The sequence below is a fragment of the Balaenoptera acutorostrata genome, chromosome 18 (assembly GCF_949987535.1).
Source record: "Balaenoptera acutorostrata chromosome 18, mBalAcu1.1, whole genome shotgun sequence".
NCBI lineage: Eukaryota > Metazoa > Chordata > Mammalia > Artiodactyla > Balaenopteridae > Balaenoptera > Balaenoptera acutorostrata.
Genome location: NC_080081.1, coordinates 14,238,616 through 14,262,110, shown reverse-complemented (window position 1 = coordinate 14,262,110; position 23,495 = coordinate 14,238,616). Strand labels below are relative to the sequence as shown.

General features: G+C 36.9%; 1 protein-coding gene across 2 annotated transcripts in view; it reads right to left on the bottom strand.

The window, feature by feature from the left end:
- The window catches only part of UGGT2 (UDP-glucose glycoprotein glucosyltransferase 2), a 190,299-nt gene that overhangs the window by 20,516 nt on the left and 146,288 nt on the right, over window positions 1-23,495 (bottom strand). For both annotated transcript variants that reach the window (XM_057533190.1, XM_057533189.1), the window contains exons 30-36: window positions 19,513-19,597; window positions 14,280-14,362; window positions 11,741-11,839; window positions 10,107-10,191; window positions 6,692-6,874; window positions 4,229-4,389; window positions 3,472-3,586 (exon numbers count right to left, since the gene is read on the bottom strand). In XM_057533190.1, the coding sequence (XP_057389173.1) occupies window positions 3,472-3,586; window positions 4,229-4,389; window positions 6,692-6,874; window positions 10,107-10,191; window positions 11,741-11,839; window positions 14,280-14,362; window positions 19,513-19,597 (811 nt within the window). The remainder of the gene's footprint in view (window positions 1-3,471; window positions 3,587-4,228; window positions 4,390-6,691; window positions 6,875-10,106; window positions 10,192-11,740; window positions 11,840-14,279; window positions 14,363-19,512; window positions 19,598-23,495) is intronic.

Genomic DNA, 23,495 nt, shown 5'->3' with positions numbered 1-23,495 from the left:
GACCTAGTGACTTCCTTCTAACAACAGAATATGGCAAAAGTAATGTGATGTCAATTTTCTGGAAGAGCTTGTGTAGAACTGATACTATTTCCTTCTTTAATGTTGGGTAGAATTCACATAAGTTTGGTAGAATTTAGAAGCTATCTGGGCCTGGAGATTTAAACTAAATTCAATTTCTTCAATTGTTATAGGGCTATTCAGGTTATCTATTTCATTTTGAGTGCATTTTGGTAGTTTGTGTCTTTTAAGTAACTTGTCCATTTCATCGAAGTTGTTGAATTTATTACCATAAAGTTGTTTGTAATAGTTTCTCATTATTCTTTCAATATCTGTAGATATTGTGCTGCCATGTCTCTCATTTCTATATTAGTAATTTGTGTCTTTTATCTTTTTTCTGATCAGTCTGGCTAAAGGTTTATATTTTCTTAATTTTATCAAAGAACCAGCTTTGGTTTGTAAGAAAATCTATGGAAACATACCATTTTTCCGTTTTTTTCATTTCATTGATTTCCACTCTAATCTTAATTATTCTCTTTTCTACTTACTTTGGTTTCAAATTTGCTCTTTTTTTCTAGTTTCTAGGTAGAAGCTGAGGTTGAGACTCTTTTTCTTTTCTAATATGTACTCAGTGCTATGAATTTTCTAAGAACCGTTTTAACTGCTTCAGATGATGTACCTTATCATTCACTTTGTATATAGAAGAGAAGCAGCCTAAGGCTAAAATATATATAAATTCATATGAAATGGTGAATGGCTTGGTTGATGGGTCAGGGGCCCAGGAAGAAGATTAAGGACAAGGGCATGGGTCCAAGGGGGCAAAGTAGAAGTGACCCTGCTTATCCCTCCCAGTGACCTTCTTGGGGAACTTGTGCTCATTATCCCCATAACTCTGGGAGGTTCTGGGTCGTATCACTAGGTTAGGGGAATCTTGGTGAAGGAATAAAGACCTGGGCCCCTCGACAAACTGTGACAACCAGGGAAGGCCATCTCAGCTTCAGAACTCCCTGTGGGGGTTGTCTGAGGCCTTTGCTGAATTTGTAGAATTCGCCTAATTCTGCTTCCTTTCCTTCTCCAACAGCTGTTAGTCCTGAGAGCACTTCCTAATAAGCTTCCTGCAGGATAATTTCCACTTTAGAGTCAGTTTCGTTCCTGGATAACCCAACCTGTGATAGGGAGCTGAGCAGTAGCTGCCGATGTAAAGAACAGTGGAGGAGGAATACAGCTCGGGTTTTTGACTTTTAATTTGAGAAAAATTCTGGGCATTACTGTGTCTGTTTCAGCAGATTTAACATATGAGTTAGGCATTCAGAGGAGAGAGAAGGGCGAGGTAAAGATTTGGGAATTCTTGGTAGAAAAAAAGCTGGAAATTAAAGCCAGTGTTATGTGAGAAGCCAATAGAGTGGGTACAGAATGAGAAGTGGGCCACGGGCAGAAACTTGGAGGATAGCAACATTTAAATAAGAGGTAGAAAAAGCGTAGTTCTCAAATAAACTGTGCTGCGAAAGTCATGGACATCAGAGAAGAACCAGGAAGATTTGCTATTATGAAAGCCAAGGGAGTTTCAAGAAAGGAGAGGTTTAAAGCACCCACATCACAAAAAAGGCAAATAAGAAGAAACAAGAAGTGTTCACTGGATAAGAAGACATCGCTTTGACTTTAGTGAGACGTGTTCAGCGGACTGGCGGGAATGATAGCCAAGTGCGTCCAAAGAAGGACCACCATCCCCCACACGTGGTGATGCAGCGCTGGGAGAGCCCCTCAGATGTCTGCTGGTCCGCTTGAAAAGTGAGTCCTTTCCTTAGTTACCCGCAGGCAGATAACCAGTAGGGCTCCTTATGAATAATCCATTGGGGAAATGACTAAGAATTATAAAAATGTGATATTCATAATCTAAATCTGGAATGTTACTGGGGTTTACTGAGGACTCTCTGTCTGTTTTTTACTAATTGGCAATATTGCAAAGACGCTACCTTGCATTTGCACACATACATATTTGGAGTTCTCTCAACTTCCAAGAATGATTTTTTTAAATCAGTCCTTCATCAGTGTGCTCCTGAATCAATCATTAGTATTTTGACCTATAATATTCCATTTGCTTGATTTTTAAACAAACAGCTTCAACTTCCTACATTATCGAGACCCTCTGTTACCTCTCTTCCCTATGCCAGACTATTTTTCCCCTCTGTACTATTCCTCAAGCAGGTAAGGCCCACTCCCACCTTGGGACCTTTGCGTTCGATATTCTTTCTGCTTGGAACTCTCACAGATATCTGCATGGTCAGCTCTTAAGCCGCCATCTGAACGGCACCTTCGCATAGATATATGGCCACTCAGTTTACAACAGCAAACTCTAACCCCTATTCACCATTCTGAACTCTACCATGTTTTCGTGTTTTATTTTTTCTCTAAAGCACTTATTACCTTTAAATATTGTTCACTGATTTATTTAGTTATTTTCCCACTAGAATGAAAGCACCATGAGCTAAGGATCTCTGTTTTGTTTTCTGACGTCCCAGGGCTTAGGAGAGTATCTGACACATAGTTAAGTATTCAACAGATACTTGCTGAATTAACAAACATGTAAGGTTCTAGTAAGAACCTATATTCTTAATTTACTTATTTATTTTTGGCTGCGTTGGGTCTTCGTTGCTGCGTGCAGGCTTTCTCTAGTTGCGGAGAGCGGGGGCTACTCTTCGTTGTGGTGCACGGGCTTCTCACTGCGGTGGCTTCTCTTGTTGCGGAGCACGGGCTCTATGCACGCAGGCTTCACTAGTTGTGGCTCGCGGGCTCTAGAGCACAGGCTCAGTAGTTGTGGCACACGGGCTTAGTTGCTCCGTGGCATGTGGGATCTTCCTGGACCAGGGATCCGAACCTGTGTCTCCTGCATTGGCAGGCGGATTCTTAACCACTGTGCCACCAGGGAAGTCCAGAACCTATATTCTTTAGTCACTGGAAAGAGGGAATAGTGGGAATTATGGGCTACAGGGTCTTTTTCTTCTGTTTAAATTGTTAAAATGAGGAAATTAGCAGGATACAATAATGAGGAAATAATGGGATTTGAGAAAAAAAGTATTTGTGAGGAAAAACAAAATGTAAGGCAGTAGTCAGGGAGGGCACAGGATGAAGGGAGTTTATCTTAAAGATCAGAGAGAAAGAGAAATGGGAGAAAGGGAGGGAGGGAGACAGACATGTTTAAATTATGATGGAAGCAAGTAAGAAAAATTTAGGGTAACAAAGTGAGATAGGGCACATAATGGAAAGAAGAGGTTTAAGCATGGAAAAGTGAAGATCAAATGCTATTCTGAAAATGTTAGGCTTGTAGTGAAAAAATATGTAAGTCAAGATAGCTAATGCAAAATTGTATAAAGGGAAGAAAGAGGCTAAAAATACAAGATTTTGACGTCTATAAGCAGGGAGATAGAACAGTCTATGTCTATGTATTGAAAATTATTCCATGAATGTTTTACTTACCTGATCTAGGTTTGAAAGACTGTTTGGATCTTGACTGAGAGTTTGGTACTGGCCCCGGAGCCTGTCACCTGCTGCGATTCTCCTGAACTTCTTGAGATCCACCACGTATAAGGCACTGCAAGAAATGAAGACTCCTTGAGAGCTTACGTTGTTTACATATATTTACTTTCCTCTAGTGATTGTCTACAGTGTTGGTATTAACTTTAGATATCCCTGGGTCTAATAATAATGAATCCTTTCATAATTTGCTCCTGATGTCTAATACTGTTTCCAAGGGGCTTGAAGTTTGATATGATGATGTTAGGATCCACATCCTCTTAAGGTCACCTTAAGTTTTTCCAAGATCTCCTGAAACTCATGGGCCTACAAAACAGTAACAGCTCTGAAGACAATCTTCATTTTGTTATGCGATAAACCAAGCTTAAATTTTCTATTGTAGTTAGGAACATACAGCTGAGCCATATCACTTGGGTTTAACTCCAGGCTCAGCTATGTACTAGCAGCGTAAGCCTGGGCAAGGTACACAAATGCTGTATGCCTCGGTTTCCACATCTATAAAATAGAGATGATAGCAATATCTCAAAAGGCTGTCATAGAGATTTTATGAGTTAATATATGTAAAGTCTTGTAAGAGTGACTGGCATGTAATAAGCACTATATAATGGGTTGCCATTATTGTATATTTTCCAAGAAAACTGAGTATTGTCATTCAACAAGTTATTTATTCACTCAAAGGTAAGAGTATGACTTTTCTTACCTGATATGGTATTTCCTTCTTAAAAGATGTGATGCCCAGTATCCCGTTTTCCAGAAACGATATCCATCCATTTCCGTGCGGCTATCACAGAAGGGAGTATACCCATAAGGAGCTCCATCCAGATCAAAATCTCGAAGTTCTTTTAGGTCATGTCTGACAATCTAAATAATTAGAATAGTTTCTCTGATGAAGACTATAAAATAATAGAAGCCCCTTTAATATGAATCTCAAATCATCATCACCTTGTTGTAGAAAGATAGAGAACTGAGTTTTCCCCACAGTTCTGTCATGTAGCACGAGTTTACCAAATTTCTATTTTTTCCTTTTGCCCTAACAGAATAAAAGAAACCTAAAAATTTACATACCTAGTCTGTATGACAGTGGTCTTACTCATTAATAAGAATAGCTTGTTACATCATTTTTAATCAAGGTATTTTTTAATATTCTTTTAAAAATTAAAGTACAGTTGATATACAGCTGTAGTATATGTTACAGATGTACAATATGGTGACTCACAATTTTAAAGGTTATTCTCCATTTATAGCTATTATAAAATATTGGCTATATTCCTCGTGTTGTACAGTATATCCTTGTAGCTTATTTTATACCTCATAGTTTGTATCTCTTAATCTCCTACCCTTATATTGCCCCTCCCTCCTTCCCTCTTCCCAGTGGTAACCACTAGTTTGTTCTCTATGAGTCTGCCTCTTTTTTGTTTTATTCACTAGTTTGTTGTATTTTTTAGATGCCACATATAAGTGATATCATACAGTATTTGTCTTTCTCTGTCTGACTTATTTCACTGAGCATAATGCCCTCCAAGTCCATCCATGTTGCTCCAAATGGCAACATTTTATTTTTTTTAAATTCTTTTACTTTTTAGGCTGAGTAGTATTCCATTATATATATACACACACCCCATATCTTCTTCATCCATTCATCTGCGGATGGACACTTAGGTTGCTTCCGTATCTTGGTAACTGTAAATAATGCTGCTATGAACACAGGGGTGCATGTATCTTTTTGAATTAGTGTTTTTGTTTATTTCGGATATATACTCAGGACTGGAATTGCTGGGTCATATGCTAGTTCTATTTTTAGTTTTTTGAGGAACCTCCCTACTGTTTTCCACAGTGGCTGCACCAATTTACACTCCCATCAACAATGTTGGAGGGCTCCCTTTCCTCCACATCCCTGTCAACATTTGTTATTTGTGTTCTTTTTGATGATGGCCATTCTGACAGGTGTGAGGTGATATCTCACTGTGGTTTTGATTTGTAATCAAGGTATTTTGAACAAAGTATATTTTGGTAAGGAATTAAATATACAAGTACATAGCTCTTAATTTCTCAAGGTATAGATTAATAATTCAAAATGATTTTTATGATATATCTCCATTATTATATATCGGCAAATATTAGTTTGAATCATAAAGAAAAATCTCTTAATTATTCTCAGTGGCTTCAATGACATAATGTTAGTATGTTTCATTTTATAGTAGACTCTAGCCTGCTGGAAAAATATTATTGTATATATTGGGGGAAAATAGGAGAAATAAATTTTATGTTAGTATGTTTGGAAACGCTTACTTCATTACACTTTTGCCTATTTTCTTAGTTTTTAATTATAATGATTCATATTTATCAATCTGAAAAATAATACAAAAATAATAGAATTTAGAATACAAGTAAATTGTAAAGTAGGATTTGAAAATATACTTTGGGTCCTAAATAAAAATACTAACTTGTGCATTTGATTTATGTAACATTTATATTTACATATTATTGTTCTTAGAAATTCTGTGTATTTTTTAAAATTTTTAAGAGAAATTCTGTGTATTTTAAAAATATTTTTTACCATTAGTGATTACAAAGGCATGCAAGGAGAAAAGGGGAAAAGTCATAAAAACTTCTGGATATATAAATTTTGAAAGCTGAGGACCATAATTTTTTTTGGCCAAATTTAGGACTCTTTTCTTTAAGTGGCAGAATGATGGGATTTGGTTATTGGCTAATCGTCAAAGAATGTGGCTGAAGGTGGAAAAATGAGAGGCGAGTGTGTGTAATTGCTAACTTTTCCAGCAAGAAGAAATAGTTCACTTTAAACAAATTTCAGTTCATATCCATAGGAACTCATATAGGTGCTTTTATTATGACTAATATAAGTATTTCTTTTATTTTTAATTACCAAAAAAAAACCCCCAAAACAAAAAACAACTACTTCAGAGGAAAAAACTGCCACGTCTTAAGGAATAAATGGTATTTCTGGCAACACCTTTGATTTTCCCCTGGAATGCTGACTTTTAAAAAAAGATACTTTGCTTATATGTCAAAATTATGTCTTATGTTTACATAGCGTGGCAACAAAGACAGTAATAAGCAGCAGCAACATAAATTGCATCCCTATACTCAGAAGTGTAAAAAAGTTTTAAGTGCTCTTAAAAACAATAGTTAATCTTATTACCTGGTCAGCATCAACAAAAATGATTTTGTCCACTGCAAGAGGAAAAAGGACATCAAGGAAAAGAATCTTATAACCCCAAATAATCCTTTGTTTTTCTGTCTGTTGATGAAGCCACCGGGGCCACCTATACTGGACTAGTTCATACTGGAATCCATACTCCTCAGCCATGTGAGGGATCACCTCCTAAAACACACACACAAATCAAAGACTATGTTCAAGGAACAGAAAGCAGTTTTTGTTTTGGAGAAAAAAATTAACATTTTAAAAGTTAGAGTTTACAAGTTGTTACAAATGAATCGGTAAAATGTCTAAACAGTACTTCTACAACTTACACCTATTAATCAGAAATATGACAATGCTGACAAACATAAAGATGTAAGTATACATCAAACTTTGTAGTTTAAAGGCATTAAAAATAGGTACACTAGCAGGCTTATTAAGTAAGATAATTGTTCCTCTACTTTTACTACTAACGTTTGACCTGAGAAAACTTGATGATAGAAAGGAAAGCCTCTGGATCGTGGAACACCTGTGCATCAAACACTTTATGCACATGTCAACATGCTGGTTGGTCAGAGAGAGAGGAAGATGAAAAGGGTGTACAAAAAACACAAAATGAGTAGTAAATTGATAAATTATATTCTCTATATGAGTTTCATGTTTGAGATTTATGACTATTTAATTCAAGGATTAAAAATACAAGGTAGTTATTGTGGCATGAATATTTGATATTTGATTCAGTGTCTTATACGCTTAGAGTATCTTATTCTGTTTAAAACAGAGCAGTTAATTAAATATGTACACTGTTAGCTAAGTTTGGTTCAAGAGCCCAAATATTGAGAGGGATGATGGTAAAGGAGTGAGTAAAGACGGGTTAGCAAATGTAGAATTTGCATTCATCTCCTCAATTCTCACTTGTAGCTAGTTGCTGGTTATATGCTTAGTTTAATTTTCTCCCTGCTCTTGTAAGAAAGATGTAGATTTAAATTATGTTCCTTACTGTAAGCATTGGTTTTATCTGTGAGTTGCAAAATGTTGACATTATGGCTAGAACAGTTACTGGGAGTCACTGCTTTCATTTCAAACTTAAAAAAACAAACTAGGATAAATTAGAAAAACTTTTTTTTATTCACCAAATATGTATTAAAAAATATGTTCACTGAGCATGCACTATGTGCCAGGCACTATCCTAGGCCCTAGGGATACACTAATGAAACAAAACAGACACAAATCATGGCCCTCATGAGGCTTACATTTTAGATAAAATAAATGAAATTAGTCAGTTATCTATAGAAGATAGTGCTATGGAGAAAAATAAAAGGGGAAGGGAAATAAAATGAAAGATCAGAAGAGACTGTCATTTTACATAGTGTAGTAAGGAAAGGCTTATTCCCAAAGTAGGTACAATTCAGCGAAGATCTGAAGGAAGAAAGGAGGTATGCTTTTAAAATTGAAGGGAAAAGATCTAGGGTACTAGCAATTTCTGTTTCCATATCTGGCTGCTGGTTACACAGGTGTTTTAAATTTGTAAAAATTCATCAAAGTTGCACATTTACCGTTTGTACATGTTATATTTCCCTGAAAAAAATATAAAAGGTAAAAATTTCGAGCAAAAAGAACAAATTACAAAAAGAAGGAAAATATTATTTCAGATATGGTATCACTTTTGGCCATGCAGCAGAACAAGACTCTTTTCCGCACACAGCACTGTGTTTCTAGGGAATGATATAATTTCCTGTTAAGAGAATCTTCACATTTTATTATCTCAGTATATGCAGAGTTAAATCCCCCGATGCAGTGTTGCATCACATGTTAAAAGTTTAGTAACAAACTAGTAAGACTTCTTGTCTCTATTTATGGGTTCTTTCTCAGTTTACAAGTAAGTACAGGAGGCGGCCCCCCTGGTGGTGGTGGGGAGGGTAGAGGAGCTGTGTCGTAAGGGTTAAGCACCTGGGCTTTGAGGTCGGAACGCTTGGGCTCAAATCTCAGCTACTAATCAGCTATTTGATCTAGGGCCTGTGCCACAAAGGACAAGTCTTGCTCAAAGAATGGTTGGGCCCTTTGCCCTTGGCTCCTGGGAAGTAAATGCCAACCTTGGAATATCCTGCCTGATAAGAATGTCTGTATTTGCCTGGGGACCTAGGGCCACGCCAGATAGTCTGTGCTAACAATGTGATTTATGATGGAGACCTTGGGCCACAAGATATCAGCTCAAGCTCTGGAGGGGCTAGATGCTAAGGTCAGTCATGGTGGCCGTCAGGTGGGTCTATGTACCCAACTCCCGATAAAAACTCTGGACAGCAGGTCTGAGTGGGCTTCCCTAATTGGCAACACTCCATGTGTACCATCACAGTTTTGCTGGGAGGTATAAGCTCTGTCCACATGACTCCATTGGGAAAGGACAACTGGAAGCTCGGTCTGGTGTCCCCTGGATTCTGCCCTATGCACCTCTTTGCTTTGCTGATTTTAATCTGTATCCTTTTGCTGTAATCAACTGTAATTGTGAGTATAATTGCTTTTTTGAGTTCTGTGTGTCCTTCTAGTGGGTTTCTGAACTTAAGAGTGGTCCTGGATACCGCCCAACTGTGCAGGCCAGTTACGTAACTTCTGAGTCGTGGTTTTCTGGGAATAGGACTTTATGAAGAGCAACTTTATGAAGAATGTAGGTAAAGTACTTAGCAATGTGCCTGGCAACACCAAGGAATAAAAGCATTGTTGCCTGTTTTTATTTCTGCTTTCACAACTGGTTTTGGTCTAGAAAGAGAACTTCTCTGAACTGCTGTTGAATGAGACCCTAACTTGCCTGGAATCTGATTAATAGGAAGAAACGGGGTACACTCTGTGGCAAGAGTGTAGGGTTGAGTAAAGGGTTACAGATGTTGGCCGTCGAAAAACTTCTAAATAGAAAATGCTGGAGACACTACCTATAGTGCCCACGTTACCACACCAACCGATGCACCGCATGTGACACCAGAGCCCGACTCTTCTTGGTACTATCAGACTATTTTCTGTGGTACAGTTTTCATATTTTCTACTGTTCCTGCCTTTCTTTGTCAAAATATGACAGAATCTAATTCTTTTAATTACCAATCTGTACATATTTTTCATTGCCAACTTTTATTTACTTATTGTTATGAAAACCCACTAATCCTGATTTTGAGTTTACTTAAACATAAACCATCTCCTGCTGTGTTTTTAATCACTTCTTTAAATAAAAGCTGCATAGAATTTTTCTTAAGCTAGATTAAAAAATACCGAATACCAAGGTTTTAAATTGATTACATATAGTAATTTGAGTAAATATACATTTCAAAAGACTCATTCTGAAAAGAGAAATGTTGTGTGAACTTACAATGATATAAAGAATTTACTTCTGAAATATTAACTACTCTATTAAAAAAATTAATGTACTTACTTTAAATGTTGGTGAGAGATAATTTTTAAGAAACCAGAACTTCACTGGTGTTTTGGTGTTCCGTAAAACAGAAAGCATCATAATTCTGCATAAAACAACAATAAACTCAATAAATTAACATTAACAGGGGTTCATCCTACTTCTCTTAAGGCTTTTAAATATTTAAAGATATTAATTGATAGTTTTCACTATGAATTATGGAGAAATAGTGACGTATCTTCAAATATTATGGCTGCTCAGCAAGTATGTAACGTATAAGAATATGATATATGTATATATACACATATATTGTATATACATACGTATATATATATATATATATATATATATATATATATATATATATATATATACATACACCTGGTATAGACTAAATTGACTGCTTTTTGTTTGTTCCAGCTGACAAGAGAAAGAAGCTAGTCTGAAACAGTCTTTTGTTTAGTTAAACTAGCGTCTAATCTTGGCTCTGTTACTGTGTCATTAATAGCAGGTGTGTAAACCTTGAAGTGCTGAACAACATGTCTATTTTGATAAAGTCACTGGACAGGCCACTTGTTTTGCTATCCTAGACCTCTGATTGGAGAAAATACAGATGTATCTAAAGTACATCTTAAAATATCCACACATATTCAAACATTTTCGAGGCGTTCTCTGTGATCCTTCTATATAAGCAGTTAAAAAATAGCCCTTTGTAGTTATAAATATTGCTTTCCTCCTCTCAGACTCCTCCCCCTTTTTATAAAACATGGTATTTCTTCACCAGGAAAGGAAAATTTACTATATATTCTTTTTTTTCCTCACACATCTTATTACAAAATATGTCCATTTTCTAACCTTAAAGAATAACAATATTTCAAATCAAACACATGGAATTTCACTGTATTTAGAAAATATACTTCCCTCATAATTTTAGGTAAAACAAAAAAAAAAGCAAGGTGCAAAAGCACTATGTACTTTGTTACTATTTGGGTAAAAGGGAGTGCAAAAGCACTATGTACTTTGTTACTATTTGGGTAAAAGGGAGTTAAAAAAAGAAAAAATACATATTTGGGCTTGTCTATACATATATTTGGCAGGCTATGAAAATAATAACATTGGTTTCCTGTGGGAAAGGGAACTGGGTATCAAGGAAACAGAGGTGGGAGATTTTTTTTTTCCACTGTAATTTCTTTTATTTTTTTATTTTTTATTTTTTTTTTATGGCCATGAAATTACCAGTGGTCTTTTTATTTAAGGTAATAGAGGCTTCTTTTAATTTTTTTTAATTTATTTTATTTTTATTTATGGCTGTGTTGGGTCTTCGTTTCTGTGCGAGGGCTTTCTCTAGTTGTGGCAAGTGGGGGCCACTCTTCACCACGGTGCGCGGGCCTCTCACTGTCGCGGCCTCTCTTGTTGCGGAGCACAGGCTCCAGACGCGCAGGCTCAGTAATTGTGGCTCACGGGCCTAGTTGCTCCGCGGCATGTGGGATCTTCCCAGACCAGGGCTTGAACCCGTGTCCCCTGCATTGGCAGGCAGATTCTCAACCACTGCACCACCAGGGAAGCCCTCTTTTATTTTTTTAAACTTTAAAAATTCTTTTTGGACCATGTAAATGTATTACTTTTCAAAACATTAAATAAAAAAATATACCTACCTTAAAAAGCGTTCATATAAATGGCCAGAAGCAACTGAAAAAATGTTTAGAACGTCTGTTTCCTCATTGTCTTCTTTTTTATGCAGCCTCCTTGCGAAACTTTGAATGAAAAAGAAGTGACTGTCATTTTCTTAATACACATCTGCAAACTTTACATACCTAAATAAAATATTAAATTTGATAAGAAATAAAAATAGGAAGGCTTTTCAAAATGAATGGTTATTACATTGTAAACAAGTACTTATCCTAAAAATTATGAATTATTTAAACACGTGACAATATAACTTGAAGTTTTATGACTTTTTAAAATTGGACAACATAGAATGCAATTATATTTTCTCTAGGTTAATGAGATAATACCTTTGAATCTTTGTGAGTTACAAAAGTTGTTTTAAGAGCAGAGAATGAACTGTGGCATGCCATGGCTATGTGCAACATCCTGAGGCTTCAGGAAGGCCAGTCGTGAGGGAGGAAACAGAACGTGCAAGAGTTAACAGTGGCACGCCAGAACTTCCGTCTGTGCTACCAGGGGAGGCCCCTGAGTGCTGTGGACGTGGCTTCCCAGGATAAGAGGCTGTAAGAGGCGCCCGCAGCTAAGCGCTCCTCTGGCCAGGGATAGCCTCCCCACAGGCTGCGGGGGCCTCTGTGCCTTGGGCGTGTCCCCAGGAGGGATAAGGCAGCACTGGGGGGCCACGTCCATTCGCCGCAGCTTCATCTGGGCCCAGCTGTCACTGTCACCACTTTCTGGACCCAGGCCAGCCTTTGATATGCCCCACCTCATATACAAGAGCGACTGAATCTTATTTGGGGTATTCATAATGTATCGTTTCTTCTTTTTCCTATTTAAAATTTTTGTTTAATTAGAAATCTCATTTCTATACGCACAGATATTTAAAATGACTGATTTTAGAAAACTAAACAATTCACAATTGACATGGAATATATTTTGCCAAATAAGAATTGTTATGGCAGATGTATTCTTGAAATGTTTTCTCATTGTAATCCCCCAAATAAGAAAAATACACAGTTGATTCAGGGAGGAAAAAAAAAAAATCACTTGAAGTTAGGATTAAAACTAAGATAAAAAAGTGAAAACATTGTAACATACGCTTATGTATCTGGAGGAGTTACTGTCCCCCAAACTTACCTTCTCTCTTTCTAACAAAGCAGCATTTTGTTTTGGTGTCCTCTCTGTGTAATAAGTGGCTAAGCCATAGTTTAACAGTTACCTTTACTCCTCCTTGTCTCTACCTTCTGGTTTTAATGGAAGCTCACGAACAGATACTCTTTAAAATGCCCAGATTCTGTTGCATTATCCCCTGTCAAACAAACCTACCCTGAAGTCATCTCAAAGTAGTGAGTTCGAGCCTTTCTTGATCAGTAACCAGTTCAATGCACATACTGGGACAGTAACACGATTCTTCCTATCAAACAAGGAGTCAGCTATAGAAAAAGAGGCCTAAACTGGGCAAAATCCAAAATGACGGGAGTGCTTCTGATTAGTATAACAAAATCTGCTTAGGTTGTTGAAGCTATTTGGCCTGAAGTTTCCATTTCTTATCTTTGATAAAAATGATCAATAGTTCTCTATCATAATTCAAATTAAATTCAGATCTCTAAAATGGACTTTCAGAGTTGTCTACAATGTGGATCTACAGCAGCCCACTTCTGTGTTTGCCCACCTAACGCCCTTTACACTTCTAGTCACAATAACTTGGTATTGTGGGCAGGTGGGTGGGTGAGTAGCTACTCCTCCTCTAATTTCATGCTACGAGGTGTAGGCAGGATGGGCCTTCTTGCTGGCTCTAGAGGTAGTCACACGACCCAAGCTTAGTCAGTAAGTCACAGGGATCAGTTCAGTCTGGTATACAAGGCAACAGCTGGGCCAATGAGTCAGACTTGGAACTTGTGCTGGTAACTATCTGGAAAGAGGCAATCTCTTCCCATGGGAGACAGATGGCAAGCTCTTTCTTGTAAAAGTTTGTCTGAAAATGAAGGAAGCACAGATAATAGAACTAGGCGTTGGAGAAAGAGTTTCTGGACTACATCACCTGAATGCCCAAAGGCAGTTCCACTCCTGGACTCTTTAGATATGTGAGCCAAAATATTTCTTTTTTGATTAACGAATATAGGTCCCAACCTAACTTAAAGATTCCCCCTTATATTCAATATCCCAGCTAACCTGGGCTCCTTCCTGTTCCTTGAGAAACGTACCCAATCGTTTCGACTTCACGTAACCAGGTACCTTCACTCTGTCTCCTGTCCATCCTTTAGAACGTATCTCAGCCACACACTCCTCCCGGGTCTTTTCTGAGGTTCCTCCTAACTGGATATAGACTTTCTCTCCCCTGGTTTGAACAGCCCTTTATGTTCAGTTGTCTTATAGCTCCAGTTTCCTGTCTTACAACAGTAACATTTATGTATTTGTCTTATCCTTTCTAGAGAAGATCTGTGCTTGACTTAAATGTTTACCATCTGCCAGGCTTCCACAAACTAGACTCCTGATGGGTCTATAGTTAAAATATTCATTAGTAATCACCTTTTAATGGAATCCCACACTCCTTTTTTTTCATCTTTATCAGAAAGGATATCTTCCTGAATTCTGTCTGGCTTTTTTTGTACCTAGATAGCATGGTAAAGAAAAACTTTAGAATTTTGTAGATTTAAATATTATGCTGCATGGTTAGAAATATATGGACAAGGTGACCCTTGTAAATCTAAGATAGTTGTAGTAAATGAAGCCAAGAAAGATCTCAGTATATTATAGACACAATCTGATTTCAACTATCAGTTCAGCCTCTTGTTTTTGGTGGCTACCTCCATATACTGCTAAATAATGTGCTTATACTTGTATTTACTGAATTGTCAACTGTGGATGTTATCTACTGTGTATCTGATTCATGGAGTTTAGGCATTATTCATTCTTTGTAACAAAAGATGAGCAGCTTACTTATATCACCCTTCCCTTCCCCTCTGTCTGGAGGTTTTGGTAATACTATCTTTATCATTAGTTCTTCTACTGAGTATTTTTGTAACTTTAAATAATGCTTAAATCTGTATTTTTTATTCCAACAAATTCAAGTTTCTCTTGCATGGCCTGTTATAAGGATACGAATATCTCTACCTTTTCCCTCTGCCTCCCAACTTACATTAGCTAAAACTTTACTTTAGCATTGTAAGTATGGATAATATTTACATTTAGCTTGGTAAACATAACTGTATCTTTTGCACTATGCTATGTTTATTCTACAACTTGAAAATCAGTAAAAAGTGCTTATTGTGACACTGTAAATACACCGCACTGAAGAGCTGAAAGGCTGCTACAATTACATTTCCTCCACACAGTTATGAGGATGCGACCACCCTGCCCTCCTAGGAGACTCCTGGTTCACATGGATTCTGTTTTCTCACATTTCACCAATACAGAAGTATATTTTTCTTGGAATTTTATTGTATTTATTTTTTCTTGTGGTGAGATATACTTCTTCTTTACCATATACCTAATATTTTCCAGTTTATTATTCTTGTTACTTAACTGTCTGGAATTCCTGTCTTCTTGAAGACATTTTTCTTGGGGCTTAACAATTAACTGCCTCTTTCAAGCTTTCTTTGCATTGGTTTTTACATTGATTTCACCATTTCTTAAAACACCTATTTTCCTCTTTCTTTTTCTTCATCTTCATTGTGCTGGCAAACACCTTCAAGAAGGGGTGTGAAAGATAATTTTTCTAAATCTTCACCCTTCAGAGAATATTTGCCTGAAGAACCCTAGATTCAAAGTAATTTTCCTCAAAACACTGAAATCTTTGTTGTCTTGAAAATGAAACATCTGATGCTAGTGTTAGTGTCATTCTATTGCAGTGACCTGCCTTTTCTCCTTGGTAGTTTTTAGGATCTTGTGTGGGCCATTTTTCACTCATTTGTGGACCCCTTGACATGAACGTGTTTGTTTATATTTCTCTGTCTGTGGGATACTTTCCTTCCTCCATTTTCTGTTCTTCCTTCCTGGAATTCCTATTAGTGGGCTACTGGAGTTTATGGGCTGAACCTTTATCTTGCTTATCTTTTCTCCTCCCTTTTTCCTGTCCTTTTGTGTAATTTTGAGAGATGGAAGGTGAGCAGATAAAACTGTTACTAAAAAACAACTGAAGCACCTAGGTAAGGTTAGGCTGTAGAATGTTTGCTTCAGGTAAGGCATGATTATCACCCTCAAAGATTTGGTAGCTTTGGTGAAAGAGTCAGACCTCCTCTATACCAGGGACCAACAGGTAAAATTAGAGCCAATACAGAGAGTGAAAAAAAACCAGCTCAAGAAAAAGAAAACAATAATTTTTCAATGATCAAAATTCCTCAAAGATAAGACATCCCCAGTCTCCCAGCAGAAATAATATTTTTTTCTCCTGTTTGTAGGGCTAGGATAAAACTAGCTGGAATGCTGGTCCTAAAAGGCTTGGGGTGAGTTAGTAACTTAAGCAGCTGGTCTGAGTTTGTGGGGTTTTTCATCTGGAATGGCCAGAAGGAAATGTATCAAGGACAGAGTATAAATTTCTCTTCCCGAGAAAGGAAGCCAAAGTCAGTAGAGGAAAAACAGTATCAAAGATGAGTATAAACATGTATAACTGATCACAGGATAAAGAGCAGAGGTGATAAGAAACAGGTTATGATGTGGGATGCAAGGTAAATTTTGATGATTTGGTAGTTTAGAATCTATGCAGTATGTAAGGCGAGAGTTCTGGTAGCCTACCATTATTAGATCATAGAGATTCTGGCAAAATGGGTGTTTTCTAGTTATCTTTGCATATTGATTTCTACTCTACTGCATTGTAGATGGAGAACATACTCTGTATGAGTACATTCTTCTGAAATCTGTTGAAACCTGCTTTTCAACTAAACGTAAAGCTAATTTTTATCAATGTCTTCTGTGTCTGAAAGATTGTTCATTTGGTGTTATTGGCTATTGTGTTCTATATACATCTATTAGGTCAAGATTTATAATCACACTGCTCAAATCTCCATCTCTAATGAGTTTTTGGTCTGCCTGTTATATCAAGTACTGAGAGACGCATGTTAAAAATATCCCGGTATTATAGAGAATTGCCAGTTTCTCTTGGTAATTCTATTTCTGCCTTATATACACATATAAAGTAACCTTTTTCTTTCATAATGTTGTCTTAATATCTCTGATATTAGTATAGCCATACAAGCTTTGTTTAGGTTAGTATTGGCCTAGTATATTTTTGCCACACTTTTAATCTTTACCCTGAACTGTATTGTTATATATTAGGTGTTCCTTCTTGCAAACACAGAGTTGGGATTTAAAAAAAAAATCCAGTCTGACAATCTTAGTCTTTGGACTGGAACATGTAGTCCATTTACATTTAATGTAATTGGGTTAAATTCTAACTTACTATTTTGTGCTTCTTCAATGGCACATGTATTCTGCTTTATTTCTTATTTCTTAGTCCATTTATATTAATTTGCTTCATTCCATTTTCCTCTTCACTATGACATTATGCCTTGTTTCTATTCTTTTAGTGGTTATCTTAGAAATGTAAAGCATTCAGATTTGCCCTAAAGCCTAAAAGTAATCATAATCCTTGTCCTGGTCAATATAAGAACTTTATATGTTATTATATACACCCCTATTTATATAATGCCTTAAATGCTATTGTTGTTTTTTAATTGATTTTTAAGATCCTAAGACATTATTGTTGTTTTATATATTCACTGTTCACAGATTCATCCGCATAGTTGCCATTTTCTTTTCTCTTCATTCTTTTTTCAAGCTCAGATCTTCCATCTGAGATAATTCTTTTTCTGCCTGAAGTATATATACCATTTAGAATTTCCTTTAGTGTGAGCATGCTGGTGACAAATTCAGTTTTTTATTTGTCTGAAAATACCTTATGTTTTTTCTTGAAAAATACTTTTCAGGGTAAGTTATACGAGGTTGGCATTCCTTTTTTCTTTCAGTGCTTTTAGGTATCATTCATTATCTTCTGGCTTCCATTATTACTGCTGAGAAACCAACTGTCAGGCTAACTATAGTTCTTTGAAGGTAATTTTCCTTTTTTCTTCTGGTTACTCTCAAGATTTCTCTTTGTCTTTTGTTTTCTGCAGTTTTATTAACAAGAGTCTAGGTGTAGATTTCCTTTTCATTATCTTGCTTGGGAATCACTCGACTTCCTGAATATGCAAATTAGTACCTTTCATCACTCATGAAAATTCTCAGCTATTATTGCTTCAAATAATACCTGTACCTCATTCTGTCTTTCATCACCTTCTGGAACTCCATTTAAATGGATTTTATTTTTAAACACTCATAAAAGTACTTCATGAAGCTAAATTATCTTACCCTTATAGTAGACCTATAAGGAGGGTTTCACCATTAACTCCTATTATAGATAAGGAAAATGAGCTAGAAAGAGGTTAAGTAATCTGTCCAAGGTCACACAGCTGAGTGGCAGAGCCACATTTAAATGCAATCCTGGTATCTTAGATGTCTCACTCTATTCTCTACGCCTTTTATATACTCTCTGCTGTAGTTTCCTCTTTTTTAAGGCCAGTTGCATTTGGGATATGTCTTTTGGTCTATCTTCCAACTCACTAATTCTCTCTTGAGGCCTGTTAAAGCCACCCACTGAATTCTTTGCTCATTGTATTGCTCAGTTTTAGAAGTTCTACTTTAAAAATAATCAGATATGCACTTTTTATAGTTTTTTATTCCCTGCAATTGCTTTCAAGCCTGTCTTTTATTTCTTTAAACACTTTAGGCATAGTTGTTTCAGTGTCTGTGGCAATAATTCTAACATATGGAGTGTTTGTGCATCTGCTCTCTGTTATTTGCCATTTCTGTTGGTTTTCTTTGTTTATTTGGATATAGTAGTCTTATTCCAGAGATACATGGATGTTTCTGTCAGATGCCTGTAAAACCTTATTAATCTGGAGCCATTTTAGTGCAAATTCAAGGCTCAGGGTTCCTTTGATTTCTTAGGTGATACCAATTTGGGCTAAAAGACTGCGTGGTATACTTTACTATGGTTCATCCTTACCCTGAAGCTATAGCCAGCTTATTGCAGAGAGGGTCTTCTAATAGATTACCCACTTTATGTGGGTCTAGGGTTTTAATTTCTGTCCTTGCAAATTAAATCAAAATGACAGTTCAAGTGTACCAGGTTGAACAAATGTTTTAGGGCAACAGCAGCTTTCCTGGGATAAGAGAAGCTTCAGTGCTTGCTTACTTCACTAGGCTCTCATTTCCCCTTTAATTTTGGTTTTGTATTTCCTTATTATCATTATTGTCAGCTCCTCAGTGCTTTTAAAATTTTTAAAAAACATTTCGCCCAGCATTGTTACTGATTTTAAGGTGAGTTTGTCCAAAAGAACTAAACCTGCCATCATTAAAAACTTTTCTGGTTTCTGAAACATCACTTTTTTTTTTTTTCCTGTTGAAAGTGGTAACTTTTCAACCTGCATTCCTGATCTCATCTCTGAAGCCTAATTTATAACATAATTTGGTTACAAATATAGTAGATACAGTAGACACATCATAACTTAAAAAAAAAAATCATTTCTTCTCTTCTATCTTCAAGCTCTCTGCTTTCCCTTCATGATTTAATCCTCTTCTTCCTTTCATTGCCAGAGTTACAATATGACATTTTAGGTACTAAAACTGTGAAATCAGTCGTACAATAAAAATTAATTAATTAAGGACAAAAAAATAATACTTAATATTAAGAACAAAGCCTATAAAAAGCTTTGGCCTCACACACTTGTACTTCCAGTATTTTGCTTTTGAAGCTGTTTAACACAACAATGACATCTCCTAGGTCTGGCTGAGAGTCAGTTTCTTCATGCCTAGAAGCAGAAAAAACATGTAAATATCTATAATCAATTTAAGAAAAGACATACAATTATGATGGTACAAATAACAGAATAAATTCATTTTGCAATAGACATAAGTATAATATCATTTGTGTATATGTCATATCTGCTGTTTCTATAGTCAATTAAGATATGCTGCAATACACTACAATTTTCAAAATTATCCAATTTTAACTTAATACAAATTAAGATCGTACAAAAATAACTCACTAAATTTGATATCACCTAGTCACTCAGAAAGCGCAGATTATAGCTTATCTTTATTACTGTATACTAAAATTATCACAAAAGCCAGATCTTTCATATCTTTCATATATTGTAATGATAATTAGAATATGAAGCATTTGGGGGCTTCCCTGGTGGCGCAGTGATTGAGAATCTGCCTGCCAATGCAGGGGACACGGGTTCGAGCCCTGGTCTGGGAAGACCCCACATGCCGTGGAGCAGCTGGGCCCGTGAGCCACAATTGCTGAGCCTGTGCGTCTGGAGCCTGTGCTCCGCAACAAGAGAGGCCGCGACAGTGAGAGGTCCGCGCACCGCGATGAAGAGTGGCCCCCGCTCGCCGCAACTGGAGAAAGCCCTCGCACAGAAACGAAGACCCAACACAGACATAAATAAATAAATAAATAAATAAAAATTTAAAAAAAAAATGAAACATTTTCTAGACTTTAAAATAAGTTGTTTATATAGCATAATCAAAGGAAATCTACACCATACAACTACTTTTCAATATCTACTAGCCATTTTCAAATGCCAAAATTTGAAGTATATCATTAAACTTATAAGACTGAAAATGTGTCTGTCATGTCTATCTGCATCACTTGGATCTATTTTATATTACACATTATGTAGTTCATAGTCTAATTTTCAACTGCATAAATAAATCAAATATGACAGCTTTGCTCAAAAGTTTTTTGATACTATTTTCACTATGAACTGAAAAATGCTACTGTAAAAAGCATTTACCATAAAACTGAATTTTTTCAAAGAGGGAAAGCAATCAGATGTCAAATTAGTAGATACTTTGCATTCAGTCAGACTTATAACATACGCTTGAAAATTTTTCTAAAATATAAACCTGGGGATTCTAGGGCTGTGCCGACTAACACGTCTCTGACTCTCACTCCCAGTTCCTCAGATGAGGTGCCTAACCCGCAGCAGGAGGCACGGCCCCTGCCAACACTGACCACTAGAAAAAAGGAAGTATTCCAACTTATGTAGTAGAAATGTCTAATCTCTTAAAAACTTGCAAGAGCTTCCAGTCCCCAAATGTTGCTCAAGGACATCAGCAACTTTAGCCGTCGGATCCACCGTCCACTAAGACCAGAACAGAGGCAGCACAACACTGCAGTTAGGCCCGTACAAGATCTAAAGCAACTTCCTCCATCCCAGATGGTAGAGGCAGTAGTGATGACGATTCCTGTTTTACTTCAGGCACTATTTTAAGCACTTTACAGATATTAACTCATTTAATCCACACACCCATCCTCTGAGGAAGGTGCAATAATTATCCTAGACCCAAACTAAGCCCAGGTAGTCTGACTCTTCACGACTGCACTACTACACCTTTATAAGTAACACAAAGCAACTAAAAATCACTGGATACATGAAGACAGTCAGCCATTGAAATGAAGGGAACAAGCCAAGAAGTCAGAGGACATGGGCTTCATTGATAAGGAATTAATACAGGGGAAAAAGAGGAGCATTCAAATAATTTATATTCTCAATAAGAGATGTGAGAGAATATTTCTCAGTAAAAGCCATTTACTTCAAAATGAAAGGATTCATTACACATCAGGAAGTTATTACTTTAAAAAAAGGACGCATACATATTTTTCCTGGAATTCTAAATATAAATATCATTTAGTTTTTTGTAAAGGAAAAGTTAATCACACTGCCTCTCATTTAGAATCCAAAACACTGGATGGCAGAATATGATGATGAAGTCTTGTTTCAAGCATTCTGAGGAGAATTATAATCAGTACTATTATCAGTACTTAGAAAATAAGCAAAAGAAAGGCAAAAACATTTTCAGGCTTTTAAAATCAAGAGTATACCCCTAATGTTTCTATCGAAAATATTTGTAGAAATCTGGTGCACATCATGATATGGCAGGCAATATCCATTCCACCTTTTAGCATATACTGCAGAGGTTAGAAAGCTAAAAACTCTTGTTTGTAGATTCTTTTTCAGCTATGGTTCTGGTTAATAATTAGATTCTACTAAACAGATACATGTGCATGTGATTTGGAATTTACAAGTAAGGGAGGGTCAGTACAGTGATGCCTGTTTTCTTTGGGCAAGCAACGTCATGGAGACAGAGGTTGTCTATGGCAGGGTTCCAGTGTGCAAACTCAGCTTTCTGGGGAACTGAGAGGGAGTTGACGTGTTGGTGGAGCAGCTTCATGCTTTCTCACTCTTCTGATCATGGGAGAGGTAGCAGTTCTTTCTGGCTGGTGAGTTCCTTGGCTGGTCCCGGGAGCCGGCTCTCCTGGAGAGCTAGCTCCTCCAATCCTTCCTAGTCCAGTCAAGAATCCATTTCCCCGTGTTAACTCCGTCTCTGATATGGAAAGTCAGCCACCCAAACAAAAAATGAATGTGAAAGGTGAAAGACACATACAAAACCTATGATCAATAGTGAATTCGGTCAAGCTTATATTTAACTAAAGGCAATGTGATGGTAAAGAACTAAACGTTTGGGGGGTGGGGTACTAAAAAGATGCTAAAATGCTTCAACTGAGGCACTTGAAAGGAGGAAAGGAGTGTGTGAGATGAAGGCTGAAGAGCGTCTCTGGAGAAAGCTGTTGCCAGGCTGTGAGTGTGCACCTCTACACGCCCCCTGGGGACGTGTGGGGAGCATTACCTTCTAATCCTAAACTCAGTAAGGTAGATGCTTTAAGGGGAAAGCACTTTGCAGTGCACTTTCCTGAAGTTGCGAGACACAGAGGACTGCATTTGGCTCTTGTCTGGGAAAGTTAAAATGGACCATGGACTGATATTTGAGGACTGACCTATTACCACTCTTACTGCCTTTGAGACTGGCCTGCACTCCTAGAGTTTGCTAGGCAGGTGATGTGTAAGTATTGCTTGTGGATCAGAAGTAGCCAAGCAGGAGAGATTTGGTTTTGTTATCACGGGGTAGTCATGCATCCTGCCAAAATAGCAACCTGGAGATATGAGGAGACCTCAGCAAAAATACGCTGTGGGTATAGCACAGGATGCCCAGAGACCGAGGAAGATGATAGAGAAGCCACCTGGAATTAGAGATGCACCAACTGGGACCAGGGAATCAAAAGAGAGTGAGGTGCAGCAATTAGAGACCTTCTAAGAGCTCACAGAAGGGCTCCACAAAGAGTGAGCTATAACCACCGCCAGGGCCGGTGGGCAGAGCTCTGAAACCTCTCTTGCCTTCTATATAAAGCACAGGAGAAGCAGATCAGTTTCAAAGGTGTAAAACTAAAATTATGTATAACTACTAATTAGGTAAACTGTTTTCCTGAAGATTTACACATCAAGTGAAAAAGACTAGCAAAATAATTTAGCATGTTGAAGGCATATATAAAAATATATATGTATATGTAAAGCATCTGCTATTCTCTGTAATTAGGAAAATCTGAGAAGCATCTGTCTGATTTTAGTAGAGCTACAAAAATTTTCTAGGAGAGAATAATTTTATTGAGTATTTTTGAATTCAAGGTAAATAATAGTCAACACAGAGTATGGGTAGATGATTTGCAGTTAAAGATTATAAAAACATGGATAGACATAAAAAGTACATATGTGAGGATTATGCCTAATAAACAAAAAGGCAAATTTAAAAATATCAAATTATTTAGTCATGGTCTTAAAATCTGAACTTAGAAACTCATGT